The 20366-nt window shown below is 58.5% G+C and overlaps 1 protein-coding gene across 4 annotated transcripts; it reads right to left on the minus strand.

The window, feature by feature from the left end:
- Window positions 1-33: 33 nt before the first annotated feature.
- SEPTIN8 (septin 8) lies at window positions 34-19967 on the minus strand. 4 transcript variants are annotated; one of them, XM_075541533.1, is made up of 10 exons: window positions 19674-19964; window positions 8987-9110; window positions 7868-8063; window positions 7488-7674; window positions 6570-6731; window positions 5999-6095; window positions 5682-5850; window positions 5454-5586; window positions 5134-5324; window positions 34-3026 (listed from the first exon to the last, which is right to left on the minus strand). In XM_075541533.1, exons 1-10 carry the CDS (start codon window positions 19701-19703, stop codon window positions 3023-3025), a joined length of 1293 nt encoding a protein of 430 aa, XP_075397648.1. In that variant the 5' UTR covers window positions 19704-19964; the 3' UTR covers window positions 34-3022. The 4 variants fall into 4 exon arrangements, with proteins under 4 accessions (XP_075397648.1, XP_075397650.1, XP_075397649.1 ...); XM_075541535.1 differs by lacking the exon at window positions 34-3026 and adding an exon at window positions 3038-3229 and having other exon boundaries at window positions 7488-7668; window positions 19674-19967; XM_075541534.1 differs by lacking the exon at window positions 34-3026 and adding an exon at window positions 3040-3229 and having other exon boundaries at window positions 8987-9107; window positions 19674-19965.
- Window positions 19968-20366: the final 399 nt, after the last annotated feature.

A 20366-nucleotide genomic window follows, 5' to 3' on the forward strand; every position in this document is an offset into this window, starting at 1 on the left:
AAAGCTGCTGCCCAAAAAAGACACCACAAAAACTCAAAATAAATGCAAAATTTAATGGGGGGCGAGGGGGAAAAAAGACTACAAAGTAAATGGGAAGGAACAAAAACAGTCAATGAATGGAGTAAATGAATTAACAAATGAAGCTGTTTTTAGAAAAGCACATGAATGTAACAGACCAGCAAGCCACACTTTTCTGGGGCTTCTTATCCAGTCACGTGAGCCCCCCCACTGAACAGGAAACCTGCACACACGCACGCATGCATGTACGCCCAGCAGTGGTCATACAAGTGCAGACTGTGGAGATTTGGGCTGCCCACACCTGGCAAGGCCATACCTGCTGGCTTGCCTAGGAGAGTTCCAAGTTATCCCTGCTGACCTGACATAATTAGTCATAGTCATTCTCAGAAGTGCCTCCATTTGACAATAAGTTACATGGTGAGTGTACACAGTCAATGTGGCTCCTGGAAGCCATGATGACAGATACCAACACGATCCCTCTACACGCCCTCATGATGCCGGCTAAGGCACTGAGAAAGAGACATGCACACAAGCCCACTGTCTCGACTCACAGCACCCCCACAGGACAGCGAGGAACCTGCCCAGAGCTGACCCAGGAGGCAGACGGCCACATCTTCCTCCCGCAGAGCAGCTGGGGGTCCACACTGCTGACCTCTGGGCTAGCAGCCAAGGCGTCAACCCCCAGAGCTTCTTGAGAAAGAGGAGCTGTCAGCAAGACCCTGTCCTCAGGGGTCCAGTCCACAAGGGGGCTTGTTAAGTAATGGCAAGCCTTAAGCTTGCCTTATGCACCAAGGAGTAATTTGGTCTCAGTTGAAAAAAATCCCAAAGGCAAATAGAGGGTGGGGTGGGGGCGGGGGGAGGGGCCGGGAAGCTAGCTGAAGCACCGGCAGTGTAGTCCCCAGAAATGGAGAAGCCCTGGGATTACAGGCAGGTACAACAGTGGCCTTCCAGGTGCCCCGGGTGCTGCCTGCAGGCAGTGGGGGGCAGGCTCAGTGGAGAGCTGGCTGACCCCCAGGTTGACCCACTGCTGGCCCTCTTACATAACAGTGGGCCTCACCTGCAGAAATACATGGGTAGAGAGAGGTGATCGTAAAGGCCACAGGCAGACCCCAGGGAATAGACTTACAGACATATCAGTACCCTGAAGGCAAGCCTCTCACAGTCCCTAACTGCCTTGCCAGGTGCTAGCAGATTGATTCTGGCTCAGAGAGACCCTCTGGGACAGGACGCAACTGCCCCCGTGGGGTTCCCAAGGCTGTCATCTTGAGGAAGCTGACTGCCTCTTCATTCTCCCGAGGAGAATGCGGTGAGCAGCCAAAGGCTTACCCGCTGTGTCGCCTGCTATCTATCTGCTTTAGACAGTGCCGGGGGTGGTGGTGGGGGGGGAAGGGGCTTTTGAGATGGCGACACTGAAGCACTGGTTTTCAGCGTCACGCTCATGGGGCTCCATCCTCAGGGCCCCTGGCAAGGTCCTGTACTGAATATTACTTTGACAGTCTTTTCAGAGAAGAAAACCTGGGTCTGTCCCTGGCATGGCACTTGGTGAACGTTCATTTCACACATTAATGGAGCCGCCTCCGGGCCTGGTGTCGGGGCCCCTCTTTCCGGACACCCTTACCCTCAGTCCCACCATCTCAGAGGAGCAGGAGGAAGGGAGCCCATGGTCGTGCACATGGAGCATGTCACATCGGCGAGGGGGACAGTGGAGACTGGGGGCTGGAGAAAACAAGCCGTGAGTCCAATCCTAATTTAGCACGGCTTCCTAAGGCGTCCAGCTCAGAACACTGGCCTGTGAGCACCTGAAGGGCAGAGCTGGGCGAGCCGCAAAGTAGCCCCAGTGCCCGGCACAGTTCTTCATCGACATGAAACGCATGGGCTTCCTTCTCTTCTGCTCAGTTCAGCCTCCCTTTTTACAACTCTGTCTTCAACCCAACTCCCAGTGGCTGGCGGGGAAAACCATCATTGGGCTAGCACTCTTTGGGGGTGGGGGGAAGCACTTTAGCTGCTCTTGGGGTTTCTCTTTTGTTCCTTCAACGGACCAGACACAGCAGGCGTCTTCAGGCCCCAGGACTTGGTCAGAGAAGGAAGCAATGCCCATGGAATAAAACCCTTCTGAGCACTCTGCACATGGGGCTTGCAGAGATGGGCTGGGACTTCGCTACAGTCGGACATTTAGCACAGCTTCCAGGTGGTGCAGCGTGCACAGGGAGCCCCCAGGGCCAGAGGGCTTTAGGCTGCTGTTCCATTTACATTCACAGTGGGAACACTGGGCCCCTGTCATGTCCACTTCCATCCGCAAAGAAATTGCAAACAAGGTCACGACCTGACGTTTATTCCTCTCCTCTCCTTCTACGGAGAGGCGGCTTGGTACACATGAGAACCGTTTAGCGGGGATTTTAGTTTGTGAAAATCAGGAAGGCAGTGTTAACTTAGGAAAATAACGGGAGAGGGAACGATTCATCTTTATGCTCATCGCCAAAATAAAAATTTAGGAGGTTTGTTTCGTCTTTAAAAAAGAGGTTATTGGAATGAAGCACTTGGTTAGAAAAAAACATAAACCAGAGGGCAGCCAGGTGGACACTGTGGCATGTGGACCGGGCCCAGCGGCTGTGCCGAGGGCACCCCATGGGTTGCCATCTTGACGCTGGACAAACAGGCCTGGCGTCGACTGGCCAGCGGGGCCCATGACCGCTCCGTCATGGAATAGTGACACTGTAAATGGAAGACCAGCCACTGGCGCTGCAAAAAATAAACCTCGTCAGTTTGGGCCCCAGTGTTCATGGCTTTTCCATGTTTGTATAGAGAGGGTGGCCCGCCAGGCCTGGGGGAAGGCGGGGGCCAGGATCGGGGTCAGGTGAAGCAAGGCTGTAAACACTGGAGTCTGTACCAGCTCCCAGTCCGTCCTCACACCATGTTATGGGTGAAGGGTCACAAGGTGTGATTCACGCAACTTAACACATGAAAGGCTAAAGTCCACTCTTGACATGTAAAGTCTGTGCGTGCGTTAACTGAAAAATAAAAACCAAACAAACGAACAAACAAACAAACAAAAAAAACCAGACACGTTAAAAGATACGCAGACCAAATCAAACAGAAGCAAAACAGACAGCAAAGGCAGACACGGGGAAGGGGCAGTCAGTTTGGCATTTGTGACCAGCAAACCAGAGAACTCGCTGCAGTGTGTGTGGCGTCCCAGGCTGAGGGTCAAGATCTGGTTGGGAAGTAATTTTGCAGAAAATGGATTAACATTTGAAGGAAAAGTCCAACCTACCAAAGCCATTCAACTCTGAAGGTGTGAAAGGCACTCCCGACCCCTGACCAGGGCAGGAGGAAGAGGTGGGCCTGACACCCCACCCACCCACCAACCCCACTCAGCCTTTGCAAGGCAAGCACAGAAGAAACTTTTCTCAGAGGCTAAAATGACTGACGCTTGCTGCCGCATCCCGCAACAGAAGAGACATGCTTTCTAGGCCCAGGCCTGGAAAACATACCAAGGAACCCAGGCCCCACGGGAAAAGCAGAGAACCAGACAGCAGGGGCGAGTCCCCCACCCCAGAGACACGCCTGCAAGCCAGCAGAGCTGGTATGGAGTCTCTGGGCACTCTGGCCAGCCTGCACCCCACCGCTCCCTGCTGGCTTTGACCTTGTCCTAAGGTGTCTCCACAGCTGCTTTCCTAGAGAGCCCTACTTGTTTTTTCTTTGACCAGATGACCTGGGTCAAAATGGCAGGGGACAGGACAAGATTGGGGTCACGGATTCCCCTGGCTCCCCTCCCAAGGAGAAACCAGATGTCTGAGCTGCACAAGTCTCAGCTCAGAGTCCCCACCCCCACCAAGCCCAGGGCAGGGCTGGGAGCAAATGTAAAGCACAGGGGACATTTACTTGGCTGAGAGGTGGGGTGGGGTGGGGGCAGGGAGCCCTTGGCCAGCTCAGGGTCTGGGGCAGCAGGGCAGGGGGTAGGGGGGTAGGGGTGTGTGGAGCTACAGGAAGGTGAAGGATCATGTTCCAAAGCAGAGAAGGGGCCTTAGGAATGAGAATCTGCACCCCAATCCTCAAATGTTTCATTCTGTGCCCTTGCCCTTCCCCTTTCCCAGTGTCACTCTCTTCGTCAGTCTGTGCCTGTGCTTTTGAGGGTTAGGTGTGCCTGAGCCTGTGTGTATGCTGAGAAAGAAACAAACCCGTGTGCACACGTGTGGGGGAGACATGTGGTAGAAGGGAGAGAATCCCTGGGAGCCAGGGCAGAGCTAAGCTTGTGGAAACAAAAAAAACAAGTTCACTGCCATCGAGTCAATTCTGACTCCCAGCGACTGAACAGAGCCTAGTAGAGCTGCCCCTGTGGGTTTCCAAGACTTAACTCCTCACAGGAGTAGAAAGCTTCCTCTTTCTCCCGCAGGTGGAAACAGTCCATTGAAAAGACCAAGGACAAGTGACTCGTGGCTGCCCCCACCTGGTCAAGAAGTCAACTACACTCTCTGATGTCAGGAAAAAGCCTCTGACATCCTGGAGAACACACTTCTGAGCAGCTCCTCGCACTACAAATGCGGACAGACCCACAGGGCCCCTGCAGAGACTCCTGATCTTCCGGGTGTCCCAAGTGCTCTCCACCAAGAGAGAGCTGGGTAGTTATTAATCAGAGTGTCTGGGTCAGCGCTGGCTGGGCCCAATGCTCCTAGCTCCTCCTCCCCACCTGCAGCCAGGCTGGGCCAGCCACACCCTCAGAGGCAGCTGCAGCAGCGTGCTCACAGGGGTTCAGTTGGAGCAGAAACAAGCAATTCCGCTCCGGTGGCCTGAAAGCCTTCCCCACTACCTCCATGGCCACAGCCTCTCCCTGCTGGGAAGGCCCAGCCTTCACCAACACTGCAGTCGGCAGGCGCCAGGAGGGGAGGCTGCAGGAAAAGACAGGGAGAGAGAAGGCAAGGGCAGGTGCGGGGTAGGGGGGTGGGGGCTACGAGCAGGCCATATGGGCAACAGAGAATGTGAGAGCGGAGGAGGGAAAAAGAAAGGTGAGCCAGAGAGAGAGGAGAGGCAAGTGAAAAGGCAAAAGCAGAGGAAGATGGGCAACCAGCAAAGAGTGAGCAGGGTGGGAGCAGGCACAGGGGAGGGGCCGGCACCTACTTCTTCTTGTCTTTGTCCTTCCGCAGAGGCTGCTGCGAGGTGGCGTGGAAGGCCTGTGACTGCAGGGCCTCCACGGCTGCCTTCCTGCGGGTAAAGGCGCTGGTCTCCTCCTCCAGCTCCTGCCGCTTCTCCTCCACCCTGCGCTTCTCCTCCTGGTGCACCCGCTTCAGGTGCTCAAACTTCTCGTGGAGCTGGGAGTGCAAGGTGGAGGAGCCCAGGCTTTGGGGGACGGCTTTGGCAACCCTCTCTCCCAGCCAGGCCCTGCCCTAGCTTCTCACCACGCCTCCTCCCTCCCCTCTGGCCCCGGACCCTGAACTCACCTCCCTTTCCTTCTCCTTCAACTCCAGCTCTGTCTCCTTCACTTTGTTGACGAACATCTGCCGCATCTCCTCCTCCTTCCTCTGCAGCTCGCTCAGGAACTCCTTCCTCTTGGCCTCGTAGGTCTCCTGTAGGCTGCGGAGGCGCAGGGGAAAGAGGCCATGGGGAATAACACGGTGCGGGGTTCACTGGGAGGATCCTGCCTCTGGCCTGCAAGAGGCCCCACTCACCTAAAGGGCTGGCTGTCGCCTTCACTGTCCTGGAAGCCCATCTCCTCCAGCTTGCAGCGCCGGTAGAGCTCGTAGTGCCGGCTGTGGGTCTGCTCCCGGAGGTCCTCCATGTTCACCCGGATAAGCATCTCCCGCAGCTTCACAAAGTCGCAGTGATTCTCGTTCTCCACTGAGCGCAGAGCGAGCAAGTGTAGACGTCAGCCAGGCACGGGGAGGGTGGGACCCCAGGCAGGCACGTGAGAGGGGCCCAGGGCAGGGTGTTGGAGGAAGGGACCCAGGCAAGGCAGGGACTAGGCCCAGAGCCCTGCTGCACTCACCCTGCACCACTCCCCAAGGGTACTGCCGTGCTCGGACCAGCTTGTTCCCCACCTTCACCTCCTCGGTGCTGCCCACCACCGCAAAGGGCAGGTGTGCCTGCAAAAGGCCCAAGAAGGCATCAACACTAAGCAGGCACACAGGCTCATGGAAGGCCCCTCAATGGCCCTGGATCCTCGAAGGGGCAGGCAGATCAAGGACTTACTTCCTGCCTTTCAGGAAAGGGTCCCAGAACCTATACACAGCAGGGTGTGTTGGACCCTCCCTCAGACTCCCTCCTGGGCCACCCAAAGCTCCCTTGGGAAATGTGGGGGCCGGGCTCCTTTCCCAGTTCCCGAGCCCTGGCAGCATGCCTGCTCCCTCCTGTAGTTCCAGGTTCCCACCTGAGACTCCTTCATGGGAAACACAAGCCTCAAGGCAGATACCACCTCCAGGGCCTCCCAGGCCTGGCCCCCAGCTGCAGGCCTAGCCCAACCCCAGATGCCCATTCTTTGCCCCAGAGAGGCTCAGGCTGGAATCTCTTGGGGTTATGGGTGACCCGTGCCGGACCCTGGTCCCTGGCCCAGTGCTCACATTCATGACCGCATTGATCTCGGCCACAGCCTCATCATCGGTGGGAAACTGGTAGATCTGGACCCCGTTGCTGACGAGCTCGCCCATGATCTTGATCTTGAACTTGTGGAGCTCGCTCTTGGAGATGGTGTCTGCCTTGGCAATGATGGGGATGATGTTCACCTGCCAGGAGTGGGGAGCGGGGCAACAGGTTAGAGAGCTGTCTTTCAGCAAAGGTTGTATCTCAACTCTGGACAGTACACGCTGCCAAGCACCTGGGAAGCTCTGGCCTTGAACCAGATTTTAATGATTGATGGTAGGGGCCCCGGTGGTGGAGTGGTTACTCAACTGGGCTAACTCGCAGAGTCAGCAGTTTGAATCCACCAGCTGCTCCTTGGGAGAGCGAGTTGGCTTTCTATACCCGTAAAGAGGTACAGTCTTGGAAACCCACTAGAGCAGTTCTACTCCCGCAATCGACTCGATGGCAGTGTTTTTGTTTGTTTGCTTGCAGGGCTTCTTACAGCCCTGGATTTGCCCCAAACCACTACCCAGCCCCTTGGCCCCCTTGGGGACACTGGCATGCTCTGCAGGTCTCATGGGCCAGGGCATGACAGAAGCAGCGGGCTGAGGTTGGGAAGACCATCTTATCAGCAATGGGCACAGGACAGCCTCAAAATCTGCCCAGCCAAGGTTGCTTCTTTTTTCACAGTCAAAATGAACTCCCGAAATGAGCACGGCAGTCATGGGAGCACCAACAGGGACTCCAGGCCCCCAACCCTTCGGCTTTCCCCACCCCTCCCTTACTGTGATCGCTCGTTTGCATTCCCATGCTGCAGTTCATCCTGCTCTCAGCTACGGGCAAACCCAGAGGGATGGGGCAGGAGAAGGGGGAACGGAGCAGTCTAGAGCCCCAGAAGGGTGGGCTGTGGGCCCAGAGACCTTGCTGTCCAGCTTCTTCATGGTCACCAGGTCCAGGGACTTGAGGGAGTGGCCCGTGGGCGTGATGAAGTAGAGGCAGACGTGGATCCTGGTGTCGTGGTAGTCGAAGAGGGAGCGCCGGATCTTCAGCTCCTCTTGCAGATAGTTTTCAAACTGCGCGTCAATGTAGTCGACGATGGGCCTGTAACTACAGACAGATCCATCATCTCGGAGGCAGGTGGCTGGACAGGGTGGGCAGGGGCTGCGGAGGGGTTTCTCTGACCCACCGTCCCGTGGAGGAAGAGTCGGCATAGAGGGTGGGGCTCGGGCACTGTCACCGGACACAGGTGGTGGAACAGGGTGGGGGTTCTCTGGGTGGGGCTGCCCTTCCCGCCTCTTGCCTCTCGTCCTTATTAATCTGATCCCCGAAGCCCACAGCGTCCACGACGGTCAGCTTGAGCTGCACGTTGCTCTCCTGGAGGCTGTACGTCTGGGGTCGCAGGCGCACACACTCCTCGTGGTGGCTGGCCTCCTCTGTCTCGAATGTGGTGTTGAAGAGCGTGTTCATCAGCGTGGACTTGCCAATGCCAGTCTCCCCTGAGCCGCAGGAGTGGGCAGACAGAGGCGGGTGTCAAAGGCTGGTGCAGGGACCCCACAGGCCACCAACAAGACAGGCTTCCTATCCCTCCTGCCCTGCAGTCATCCCTGCCACAGGGAGGGGCACAGCTGGGCAGCTGTGGCACCCTCTTCCAAACAGGATGGCCCAGGCCCCAAGAAGCATCAAAGGGCAGAGCACCCACAGCCTGGCAGGCACCCCTCAGATGTCCTGGGAGTCCCCGTGCCTCCCACAGTCTCCGAGTCCTGGGCTCCATTGGGCCAGCTGTCAGCGCAGCGCTGATTCCATGGTATTGAGATGAAGGGTGCCACCCTCTCTTTAGGGAGCAGTGCCTAGCTTACCAAAGTGTCACTGACTTTATTGCTCCCCCACCCCAGTCTCTAATGAACTGACTCCAGGCACCCCTGTGTGTTTCAGAAGAGCTGTGCTTCACGGAGTTTTCAACAGCTGTGAGCTGTGGGGAGGAGACGGTCAGGCCTATGTGTGGAGGCCCTGCTGGGCGGAAACAAAGTGCCAACCTTTCCGTCAGTGGCTGAGTGCTGTGGCTTAACACTGGCGCCACCACGGCCGCCATGACACACCATAGGAGGGGGTGATTCTTCTTGGAAAACAAATGAGTGAACAAGTGAATCTAAACCTCTCTGATAAACGCCCATTTCACAAAGTCCTGTCACATGCCTAGTCCTGTTTAATCCTCACTGTAATGGTGAGTCAGGCTCTGGCTCCAACTTGGCCCTTGTCCCTGGCAGAGACACCGACCAAACCTGATGTCCCAAGGTTCTGCTCGGTCTGACAAGTCCCCTGGCCACTTCTCAGGGGCCTGGGCAGCAGTGCCCCATCTCCTGGAAGGCCCTCGCTGTCCGTGGCCCAAGGCTCCTGCTGGGGGGCCTGGCGTGACACTCACCCACACAGAGGATGTTGAAGCTGAAGCCCTGAGTGACTGACTTGCTGACCAGCTGGTCGGGGAGGCTGTCGAAGCCCACATGGCCTCCCAGGGGGAGGTTTCGGGACTCCAGTTCTGCATTCTGCTAGGAGAGAGGCGGAGGGAGACCGTGAGCCAGCTAGCTGGGTAGAGAAGCCACTCCAGGAGCAAATCCCAAGACATGCCAGGTAGGCACCAGCGCTCCCATTCCGGACCAAGTGTCTATAGAGGGTGCGCAGTGGGCTGCGTGCAGGAGCCCTGGACCCCAAGGTACCGGGGAGAGGTCCTGCTAGCCAGGCCTGCTGGTGACTAGTTCCCATCCTCTTCTGGAACAGTGGTGCCAGGATGCGTGCTGGTTCCGGGAGGGCTCACGTTTCTCCGGCTCAAGAACAATCCCCTAAGACACCACCAGCCAGGATCAGAATGTGTTCGAGGCAGTGACCAGGTCTGAGGCTGTGGCTGAGGAGCAAGCAGGTGGTGGGGGTGGGGGCTGGGGCTGGCAACCCTCACGCCCTCCTGTAGGGGGGCTCCCTGACCTGTGTGAACCCGCTCCTCACACACATGGGCCTGCAGGAAGCAGCTGGGTCTCAGGGACCAAGGGGATCATAGCTCCAAGGCCCCTGCCCTCTGCCCCAGTGGATTCTCCTGAGCCCCCCCGCCCCCAGGCTCCGGGTAACGTTCTCCCCCAGCTAGCCCTGGCCTGGTTGTTTGGAACAGAGGGGCCTGAAGAGAATGTGGGGGCCTGGCCCTGGAGGCACAGCAGGTCCCGAGTGAGCTGGGGACACTGGAGCAGGCGCATAGCACTATAAATAGATGCCATGAGACCCTGAAGCAGAGGGTCAAGGCCTAACTCCAGTTTGGGTGGACGGTTTCTCTGGTTTCCCTGGGAGGGGGAGGGGGACTGCTGCCCTCTAAGGAACGTTCCCAGGCTCAGCCCTTCTTGAGGGGAGCTTCATGCGGAGCCAAAGCCCGATGTCTTCATCCTGTCCCTCTTCCCTGACCACCGGCTCTGCAGTGTGAGGACAGATCGGGTAGAGGGGTGAAGGTTTACCCTGCCGATACTGACCACAGCTCCAGAAGAAAGGGTGCAGGCACAATGAGGGACAGCCAGGAGCTACTGCCCAGGACAGGGCGGCCCTTTCTGTAAATGTAGCTGCAGACACAGTGGTCAGAGAGGGCTGGGGTCTGGGGAGCAGGTCCTGTGGTCACCGCCCAGAGGGATGTCCTCAGCGTCTGGCTGTCCTCTCCCTGTTGCCTCAGCCTAACCCCTGTCCAGTCTGTCCTTCCCATCAGAGCACCCAGGCGCTCAAATCCAACCTTCTCTTTGCCACCATCTCAGCCTATCTCCCCATCCCCCCGGCTCAATCACGGTTGACTCCCAAGGGGGGTGTCACGTGGCCCCTCTGGGCAGTGGTACCGGCCCCTCACACAAGCTGGGGTTACCCCTAAAACTGTCCTAACCAATGACTCTGGGAAGCCTCTGTCCTTACAGCAGGCCCTCCCTCTACCCCTTCTCCACTGTAAACAAGGGGACAAAGAGACCCCAGGGCAGCATCCTCTCAGAACACAGTACCAGGAGCGCAAGATGACCAGGTCAGACCCACAGCCCCCGCCAGGCTTGCCAGGTCCACGATCAGGGGACCCCAGATGCGCAATTGCTGCTCCGCTGGGGACTCAGGTGCTTTTCAAGCCCACCCCTTCTCGGTGCACAGTCTTGGCGCTGCCCTGGCACCTGCTTGCGCCCGCCCCCCGAGCTCTTATATCCCAGACTCGCCCCTTGGCAGAGGCCCCGCGTTCATGTGCCATCATTGACTTTCTTCTTATACACCTTGGTGTTCTCTAGCTATTGCAAAAGCTTCTAGAAGTTGGCTGTGGGTGTTTTTTGGGTTTTGGCTTTTTTTTGGGGGGGGGCAATCTGAGGAGTGGGTCAAATGAGTGGAGGGTCAAATTTTCCATGCTTCCCGCCCTCCCATCTCTAAGACATCCCAACGTGCTAGATAAGACCGCCATTTATACCAGACGTCCTTTTCATCTGCATCGAGGCCCCGGGCTGTGCCCCGGCTTACAAAGAGCATCACTATTCCCTACTGGTCCACCTGAAAATGGCAGCTTGCAGATCCAATGGAGGACAGAGCAGTCAGTCTAGGCTTTCTCGTTGTCAGGCGAGACTGGAAATCTCCCGCACTCAAAGGCGTGGTGTGCTTGCAAAGAAGGCTGTGTGTTTATTCGTCCTCTTCTTCCGAGGGTGACACAGTCAGGATGTAATCCAACATCCTGCAGTCTGCCACCAAAACCCGCCGCGTCAGCTGTGTCTAGAGGAACCACACACACACACACACACACACACACACGCGCGCGCGCGCGCGCGCGCGTGCGCATGCACGCACGCCATGACAGAGCACCAAGGCCACCCTATTCCTGAATTTTCTCTGCTTTCTTACAGAGTCAGGTCCCAGGGAACAAGAGCACCATTTGGGGAGCTCACGGAAGGTTACCTGTCCATGCTCAGCAAGCCCCTCCCTCTCTGGGGAAGTGTGTGTACCAGGAGGTCTGTCCTTCCAGGGGGGCCCAGGCCTCAAGAATACCTGTCTTTGGCACACACGTGTGCGCCCACACTCATGTGTGCGCTCACAGAATGACCACTGGCTTGATAGCATGTCCGGGTCTCGGGAGACCCGTCTGACCTACCCCTCCACCTTCACTGCGGGCCAACTGCTCCAAAGATGCCCAGTGGCCTGACAACACCTGCAGCAGTAACAGCAAGGTCTGCTGCTCTCTCTGGGGTGCTCGCTGGCATGAGGGCACAGCCTGGGGCCAGCAGGCAGCCTCATGCACTGCTCACCAACTTGGCTCAGCAATGAACCCCAGGTCTCTTGCCGGCTAGCAGCCAGCAGCTTGGTAAGTAAAACCTCAGCTCCAGCCCCAGGGTTGGGGTCTAAGCGTCCCGAGCTAGTCGGCAGGCCCCATGATGTGTTCAGGTGTGGCCAGGTGACCCAGGCAGACAGGGGCTTTGCTCTCCTCCGGTGGCCACCAGCCTGAGGCTGCCACTCACGCACAGATGGCAGAGCCAGAGGGCCAGCGCCTACCCTCCTGTTGAGATTTTCCAGAAAGATAAACCCAAGCCCACCAATTCCGGACCCCGAGCAGTGCCCTGTATTTTCCAGGGCGGATATACTTTACAGGTGCAGACTGTCACGACTTTCTCCGGAGGGAGGGGCAATTACTCATTGCAAACCACTGACCACTCCATTTGGAGCCAAGTGCTTTAACCCGGCGCCACTAGGCGCCTCCTCTGTCCCTCCTCCCACCCACCACCATCTTGCCGAGGCCGCACGGTGCCCTTATTCCTTAAGCCAGCTGAGTGGGCTGCATATTGCTGGGTCTTTACCGCCTTGACCCTCAAGGTGCGGCTCATTGGATGCTGAGGGGCAGAAAAAACAAGGAGGGGGAGGGGAGGATGGTCACGTCACAGTGTTTGCAACCAAGAGGAGTGGGTGACAAATGATGACATCAGGACCCCTTGGTGGTCCACTGGGCGCTGGGTGGAGCGATCTACACCCTGGTTTCTCACGGAGACTGTCCCCACACTGTGGGCCAGACACCCAAGTATCCACGTTTTAGACACAAGTAAACCTCACAGAAGCCCAACACTCAGGTCTGGTTTGACTCACAGTAATCCCAAAGGGCAGAGTCGAACTGTCCCATTGGGCTTCCACAGGGCTTTAACTCTTTACTGACCCAGACTGCCTCAGCTTTCCCCTGTGGAGCAGACAGTGGATTTGAACCGCTGACCTTTCTGTTAACTGTGGAGCACTTTAGTCAATGGATACACAGATACACTTTAGCCTAGGAAATTCACCAGAGCAGGACAGGCCTCTGCCCCAAGCCACTGCCTCCATCCCCCATAGGAGGTTTCCAACACATCCAGTCCCCCGAATGCACTCACTAGTCCCATCATGTGCCTGGCCCCATGGGAAGGCTGCCAGGAAGGAAAACATGGAGACCCTAGATTTGGTGTGAACTCAAAGGTCTGCTGGAGTGAGACAGGATAGACTGGAGCAGTGGTAACAGTGTCTAAGCTAACATGGGAGGAATGTTCATTCTGTGCGGCTCTGTTCTCCCTTAACCCGTCCCCAGCCTGTAACACTGCCTCCACGGTACAGATGAGACAACTGAGGCACCTGTCCAAGACCACAAAACTCAGACAGGCTCTGAATGCAGCCGCCTGAGGGCACTGTCGTATGCCCAGCCACATGGCTCTGCTACCTGCTGGAGGAAGCATGGTCACTGACCTAGCCCCATGTGGGGGTCCCGGGGAGGAGGGGCGGGCTGTGGGGGACTGCAGAGACTGGGCTCAGGCCACCGTGGGGGTACTTAAGAAAGCCAGCCCCGTGCCACCGCATTTCCCAATTCTGCAAGAAAACCCTGAAATCTAGGTTTTTAGGAGGAGTCCCCTGATTTTGGCAGCCATACAGATTTAGAATCTCACGTGGGCCCAACACAACATGCCTGGGGGCTGGAGCAGACCCATGGCTTGCTGGTTTGCACCCTGGGCCTGGTGGGCGAGCAGAGTGAGCGGGCAGGGACAATGCCCCACTGTTTGCCAGGCAGGGAGACTCACAGGAGCCTGGTGGGGGAGCCAAGCTTGGGTTGGCTAATGGAAGGCATCCCCGCCTTACACACCCAGCTCCCTGGGGAGCACACTCAGGGGCCTCCTGCTGTCCTCAAAGCCCTTAGACAGCAGGTTGGCAAGCAAGGATACTCTGTGGGGTCATTCTCCCGCTAGTAAGCCTTTGACTCCTGAGACAGGTCCCAGGCTTCTGTGTCATCCTTTCTTCAGCACATCAAAGACAATGACCAAAATAACAGCAGCTCCAGTGGCCGGGTTCCCCATGTCCCAGCCATCCAGAGCAAGAGGAGCAGGGCAGTCTACAGCACAGCCCCGTGGATAACTAGGGCAGCCTCTGCCCCACCAGGAAGGCCGGCCTGTCTGAGCCCTCTGCAGTAGCCCGAGTCGCTGACGTCTAAGAGCTGCCCCTTCCACCAAGAAGCAACACAGATTTTGGGAGAAACCACATCTCAGCCTTTTACCTAGAAGGAACGGGAAATCTGCTGAAAGCCTGACCCTGGGGGGCCAGGGAGAGTCCTGGGAACAGACCTCCTGAGCTCGGCTCGTCACTGAGGTAGATGGGAGTGAAGTGGAAACCCCACCAAAGCATGTTTCGCACCCACATCTTGGACAGAACTCACCAAGGCCTTCTACCGGAGTATCTGGGGCCACGGGCTTCACCTCCCCATGGCCAGGACTGTGCTCTGTCCCCTCTGCTAGGGAGGCAGGAAGCCCCCAGCCCTGGGGGAGGCTCTATCCAGTCATGGGGCCATGGACCCATAAGTCACTGAGACAAGGGGAGCTTCCCCACCCATGTTCCTGGCACCAACCTCCTACCCCCAGCTGCAGCTACAAGAGCAGTTTGGGCCTTAAATAGCCAGAGTGGGGGCCTCTGGCTAGAGCCATGGTCACAAGAGCAACTGTCCTTGAGCCCAGAAAAGAATCCTAGGAATTTTCCCAGGAAAGGCTTAGGCTCTGGTCCCAGGATTCCACAGCAAGCTTCTAAGCCCAGGTCAAAGGTTACGGGAAATAACCAAAGGGGATGTGGGGGGAGCGGGAAGGGTGGGGGGAGGATGCTGCAACCCTGGGCCAGGGCAGAAGATGGTGGCAGGGCAACCCAAACAAGACGGCACCTGAGAACCCAAGCCTTGCCCTCAGGAGGAGATAGGAGCAGGGGTCAACCTGCCAGCAGTCAGTGTAGTCCTGGGGAGACAGGAGAGGGGCCCTGTCATCCTCACAGGTCAGTTATTCCTTGCTTCGTCTGGAGAAGAGCAGGAATTTGGGAGTCAAAGGGGCCCAAAGCCCACCCTCTCCCCTACCTGGACACCCCTTCTCTCTGCACTCGGCCTCCCCTTTCTGCACAGTTGGCAGTGCTGCAGCCTCTCACTCTGGGCTGGTTTGACTCACAAGAAGCCGTAGTGGCACGGCAGTCCAGTGCTCACCTGCTAACCAGCAGGTGGGCTACGCTGTGCGAGAAAGCAGAAGCCGTCTGCTGCTGTAAAGATGGAACCCGTGGCCCACGTCAGTCCCGACTCGTGACAACCTTGGAGAGCAGAGTGGAAGTGGCCCCGCAGAGCAGTTTTGCGCTGTCCACTGGGATTATCTGGTGTCGGCTGGTGTGCTCATACTGTGCATGGCAAGCTCGGCTTCATCCCCGGGAGCCAAGAACACAGCTGCTGGTCTCTGTCACACAGGCCCCAGGGGCCTAGGGCCTGGTCACATCCCTGGCTCTGCCAGGTCAGTCCACAGTGGAGCTCATGATGGGGGAGGAGCTTTGGGCCTGGAAGGTCCTGGAACCCCAGGGGTTCATGTTTCCTCGCTTGGTTCAGGGAAGCCTGGGCTTCTCCAAGGAAGAGGACTGCTTCTTGCTTCTCTTCTACCCACAGAAGCAAGGTGCCTTTTGTCCACACCTACCCTACCGACCTCCCCTCTAACCCCAACGTGAAGCCACCAGCAGAGGCCAGTGGCAGTGAATCCAGGTCCAGGAAGCATCTCAGAGAACAGTCAGCCAGCTGGGATCGGAACTAGGTCCTTCCTCCTCCCGCTTCTGTCCTTCTGGCCAGGCCTTCGTAGCATGTGCGCTGAGAAGCAGAGGACCTCACCGGCCTCAGGGGCTGTAGGCAGCACTGACTGTAACCGAGATGCCCCAGCCCTGGTCTCTGCTGCCCCTTCCAGCCTCGGTTCTTCCCATGAGCCCTGCGGAGGCAGAGGGCTCCTGAGGAGGCCAACAAGGGCCCTAGGTTCTCCCTCATGGCGGGCCAACCTCCAGAGGGCCCTCCCCCAGGCAGACATGTCTCCCTCCACTACACAGCTCCACATGTGGTTGTCTTCAAGTGCCTGGGGGCTGTGCTAGGGTGTCTGAGCCCCAGCAGCAACAGGAGTGGCTGGGGATGGGAGGGTGGAGTGGGAACACCCATCTCAGTCCCTGTCTGTTATCCCGCAGCTGCTCGCCTCCAGCAGCTGCGCCCAAGTCACAGAGACTTGGTATGTAGTTACTGCCCTAAACACGCACCTATACCTGGCCCCCTGGGGCTCAAAGCTCAGGGGGCCACCCAAAAAAGTATTCTGGTGCTGAGGTTTGAGTCTCAGGCTGCCCTTTCCTGGCTAAGGGCTAGAGTGTGCACCCTTGTCCAACCACGTTGTACTGGCACCAAGTCAGGGGGTACAAAGCATCTAACACCCTCCTTGCCATCCCAAGCCTGTGAAAGTCAGGCCCTGTATCTCTTCTCACCCACTGGCATCAGGACTGGTCTCCTCCTTGCCACCCTCTCTGTGCCAACTCTACTCAACTCCTTATCCAGTGCTCCTGTGGACCCTCTCCTAGGCCCAGACAGACCTTCCGACAGTGAGGCCGGCAGGACTGTGGCTTCACAGGTGATATTGACTTATGACCCCTTGACGCCACCCGGCACGGAGGGCTGCACAGACGCCCCTTGCTTAGCCCTCGAGGCACCTGCACACAGCCGGCCTGCTCAGCAAGGCCATTTTCACAGGACAGAGAGGTCTTCCAAAGGGGCCGAGTCCTGCCCCGCTGCACGCATGGAGCAGGAAGCCACCTCGTGCAGTCCTCCCTGATAGCTCCTGCTTCAGAGAAGGAGTGCATAGCGGGCTTCTTGGGTATGTGTCAAGATTACAGGGGTGACGATGGAAGTGACAGATGGTGCTGGGGATAAGCGGAGGGGGGAGTGTCCCTGGCTGGGAGAAATGCCAGGCATGAGACTGCCTTCTTCCCTCTCCCCAAGCACATCACCTTCCCCCAGGCCCTGAACAAGCCCTGCCCAGAAGATTCCTAGCTGCAGACACAGAAGAGATGGCCCCAGGAGATAAGAAGGAATGAGGTCTGAGTCAGGGCCACAGTAAGAAGGGACAGGAGTCTAGCTGCCTAAGAGACAGAGACCCAAAAAGCCCTCGGAGGGTCACCCGAGACGTGCATGCCCAGGCACGGAGCCCCCATCCCATGGTTGAACAGGGCCCAGCCAGGACTCCCGGGCAGTGGTGCTCACACCGTGCCAGATGGACAAGCGATCACACCAGTTGTGGATCACAGGAAGGGATTGTGGAAGAGAAATGGGGGTCCAGCACACGCTGATTTCCAAGTCCAGAGGGCAACTCGGCGTGGCCATCTCTGCTCCAGGTCAAGACTGACCCCAGGCTTCTAGGGCTGGTCTGAGCTGGGCCAGGGGAAGTGTAGACCTGCCAGGGGCCCATTAAGCCCCAGCCCCCAGCCAATACTTTACACCAAGTGACCCAGCATTCCTTGGGGCTGGCAGGACATGTAGGCATGTCGCCAAGCATGCCTTAGACAGTAATTACCCTTCCATGAGCTCTTTGAAGACTGTCAAGCGTGGCTGGATGTATTTTATATCAGGGACAGATAAAGCCAGGGCAAGAGAGGAAGAGGTGATTTTCCCCTGATGACAAGCCAGGAGTGAAGGATGGAATCCGGACTCTTAAATTCAGGCCAAACTCCACCCGAGGTCTCCACCCAACTCCAACCCTGTCCAATTCCACCCAGTAGGCTGACAGCCCGGAGAGTGGAGGGTGTGGACGGCGTCCATCCATCCAGTTTACCCTGGCACCGTAACCAAGGCCCCAAAGCTCAGGCTCAGCAGCCTTTCCCAAGCCGGTCTCTTCCTGCTGCCTCAGCCCACCATGGGGCTAACGATCCAAGAACAAACATGGGAAAGCAAGGGGTGCTTTCTGGGTCTGTGGTCTCTGAGGGCAATTTTTGGGCATGCAGTGATAGAACCTTGTGGGGAGGGTATTACTGTCTGCTGCCCTTCACACCACTGACCCCAGGTACCGTGTGCCCTTTACTGTGTCCTTACCATGTGCCAACACTGTTCTGAACGCCTCCCCCTGTGAACTCACTGGGCCTGCACACAAACCCAATGAGGGAGGTGGTATTCTGACCCCAGCCTGCGGATGAGCAAACTGAGGGGCTGTACCACATGCCCAGGGTTACATGGCCAATAAGAAGCGGACCAGGATGCCCACCAGGCAGTCTGGTTCCCATATACAAAGCTCCCACCGGCAAGGCCAACTGTTGGTGTGTCCTCCGGCCACAGGCAAAGCCTCCACACAACTTTTTGGACAGCTGGACACCGAAACCGCATCCTGTCTGTGGACACCCCACGCACACATGCATGCAGGCACTTCCGGTCTCTTGGTCACCAGCTAACCAGTTGGTCTATTAGGATCCAGTCACTGCCCTCCTTGGTACATCAAGTCCAATTTACAGAGCAGAGGTGAAGTGAAGTCCTGACCTGTCCAGCCTCTGAATCGGCTCCTAAAGTAAACTTACTGAGCTCTGAACTGACGCTGACCCCACCCCCCCACCCCTCCTACAAACCACCACAGGCCGGGCATTAGGAAGCCAACCGCTACTGCTTTCGTTCTGCATAGTTCCAAAGTCGATCAACACATGTATTTTCAGATTAAAGGGAAAATCCACATATATAAATTCAGATGACAGTATTTATAGCATTCATTACATAAGTCCTGGCTCCCTTATTTAGCCCCAGAACCAATTCGTTAAAGGTCTCATCGTCAGCATTACCCCTTTTTCTTCCCCCAGAGGCCCGGGCCTCCCTCCCCCTCCCTGACAGCCAGGGCCTCACATGCTGGCAAGAGGACACAGCTTCCTTCACTGTCACAGCCCAGCCTCCCAGACACACCCAGATCCAGCCCCAGAAGCCAGGGGACATGTAGGCAACCCCCTAAAGTCCTCCCTCCTCCTGGGTGAATGATAAAAATCCTTCAGGAAGTTGACTATTGGTCAGCTTAGGCCCAGAGACCCCCCTGCTGGGCGGTGGGGAAGGGGAAGGGATGGGGGGTTTCCCGAGGGTAGGGTGTTGTCAGCCTTTCGGAAGGCAGACCCCGAAGGGGGCCCGTGCAAACGCCCACGAGTGTGGATCCGCAATGGCTCCTATTCCTGGGGAATGGCTGCAGCAGACCCGACCACTGAGGCCAGACCAGTCGGGAGTCGCACTCAGGATCAGGGCCCTGGGATGGGGTGGGGCGGCGGCCGGGAGGGGCGTCAAAGGAGAACCCACAGCAAGCTCAGGGCCCTCGGGCTCAAGTCAGCAAATGCCCCCAACTCGTTTGTGGGGGAGAGTACCCCGGGACCCCGGAGCTCTATCCCCGCCGGTGGTGCGCGCCCATCCAACAGCACCTGCGCGGCTAGCAATCTCCCCAGCTGTGCAGCAAGAAATACCCTGGGGGGTGGGGGGTGGAGTACCTCCGGCCCGGGGACCCCACTCTGTCCTCGCACCTGCAGGTCTCCCATCCTCTCGGAGAAAGGGGGCCTGCCTCTCCAGCATCCGAGAGGGGGGGAGGAACACCCGGGCCAGCCACCCGGCAAGGCGCGGCCGCCCGACTCCCCGGGATCCCGGGCTGGAGTGCCCGAGAGCGCGCCCGAATATCTCGGGGTCGGCCCGGCGTCAAGGCCCGGCCGCGCGGCGATGACAGTCCGCTCGCGCCCCCCGACCAGCTGCAGGGCGGCCCCCACCCGCGCCCCCCGCCTCCCCGCGCGGCGCCGCGGCCCGGCCGGGCCCTCACCGAGAAGCGTTCCAGGTCGGTGGCCGCCATGGCGAGCTCCGTGCCGGGGCGAGCGCCGGGGCCACGACGGGGACTAGCCGGCTGCGGGACGCGCTCCGCGCGGGCGGCTGCGGCTGAATGGATCCAATATGGCCACTTCCTGGAAACTCCCCTTGGCGGCGGCGGCGGAGGCGGCGGCGGCGGCGGGAGAAGCCGCGGAGCCGCCCCCGCCCCGCCCGAGGGACCGGCCTCCCCGCCCGGCGCGGCCGCGAGCGCAGCCGGATCCCAGCCGCTCGGACGGCCGGGGGTCTCCGCCGCGAGGCGCGAAGTGCCAGCTGCGGGGACTGCTGGGACTTGTAGTTCGCGAGTTGGGGGGGCCCGGAGGGCGGTGCCTGGGGGGTCGGGGCCAAGAGACCCGCGGCCCTGCTGGGTGTGCTTGGGTGGCGGGGGCCCACCCGAGGGGGGTGGTCTTGGGCCCTGGCGCAAAGAAGCCCGTTCCGTGGGGAGAGATATGGGCACTGCGTGCGCTTTGGCGGCGGGGGGGTAGGGGGGCTATCTCCCACCAAGCCGCCTCCACCCCCCGCAGATGCTCGGAGACATTCCAAGAGTGGCCGCCTCACCCTCGGCTGCTCGTGCCTTGGGCCCCACCTGATGCTCCGGGCGGAACCGGGCGGGACCCGCACGTCCGGCCCAGCGGCCTTCCCCGGGCAGGGG

Source organism: Tenrec ecaudatus, chromosome 2 (assembly GCF_050624435.1).
Source record: "Tenrec ecaudatus isolate mTenEca1 chromosome 2, mTenEca1.hap1, whole genome shotgun sequence".
Classification (NCBI taxonomy): domain Eukaryota; kingdom Metazoa; phylum Chordata; class Mammalia; order Afrosoricida; family Tenrecidae; genus Tenrec; species Tenrec ecaudatus.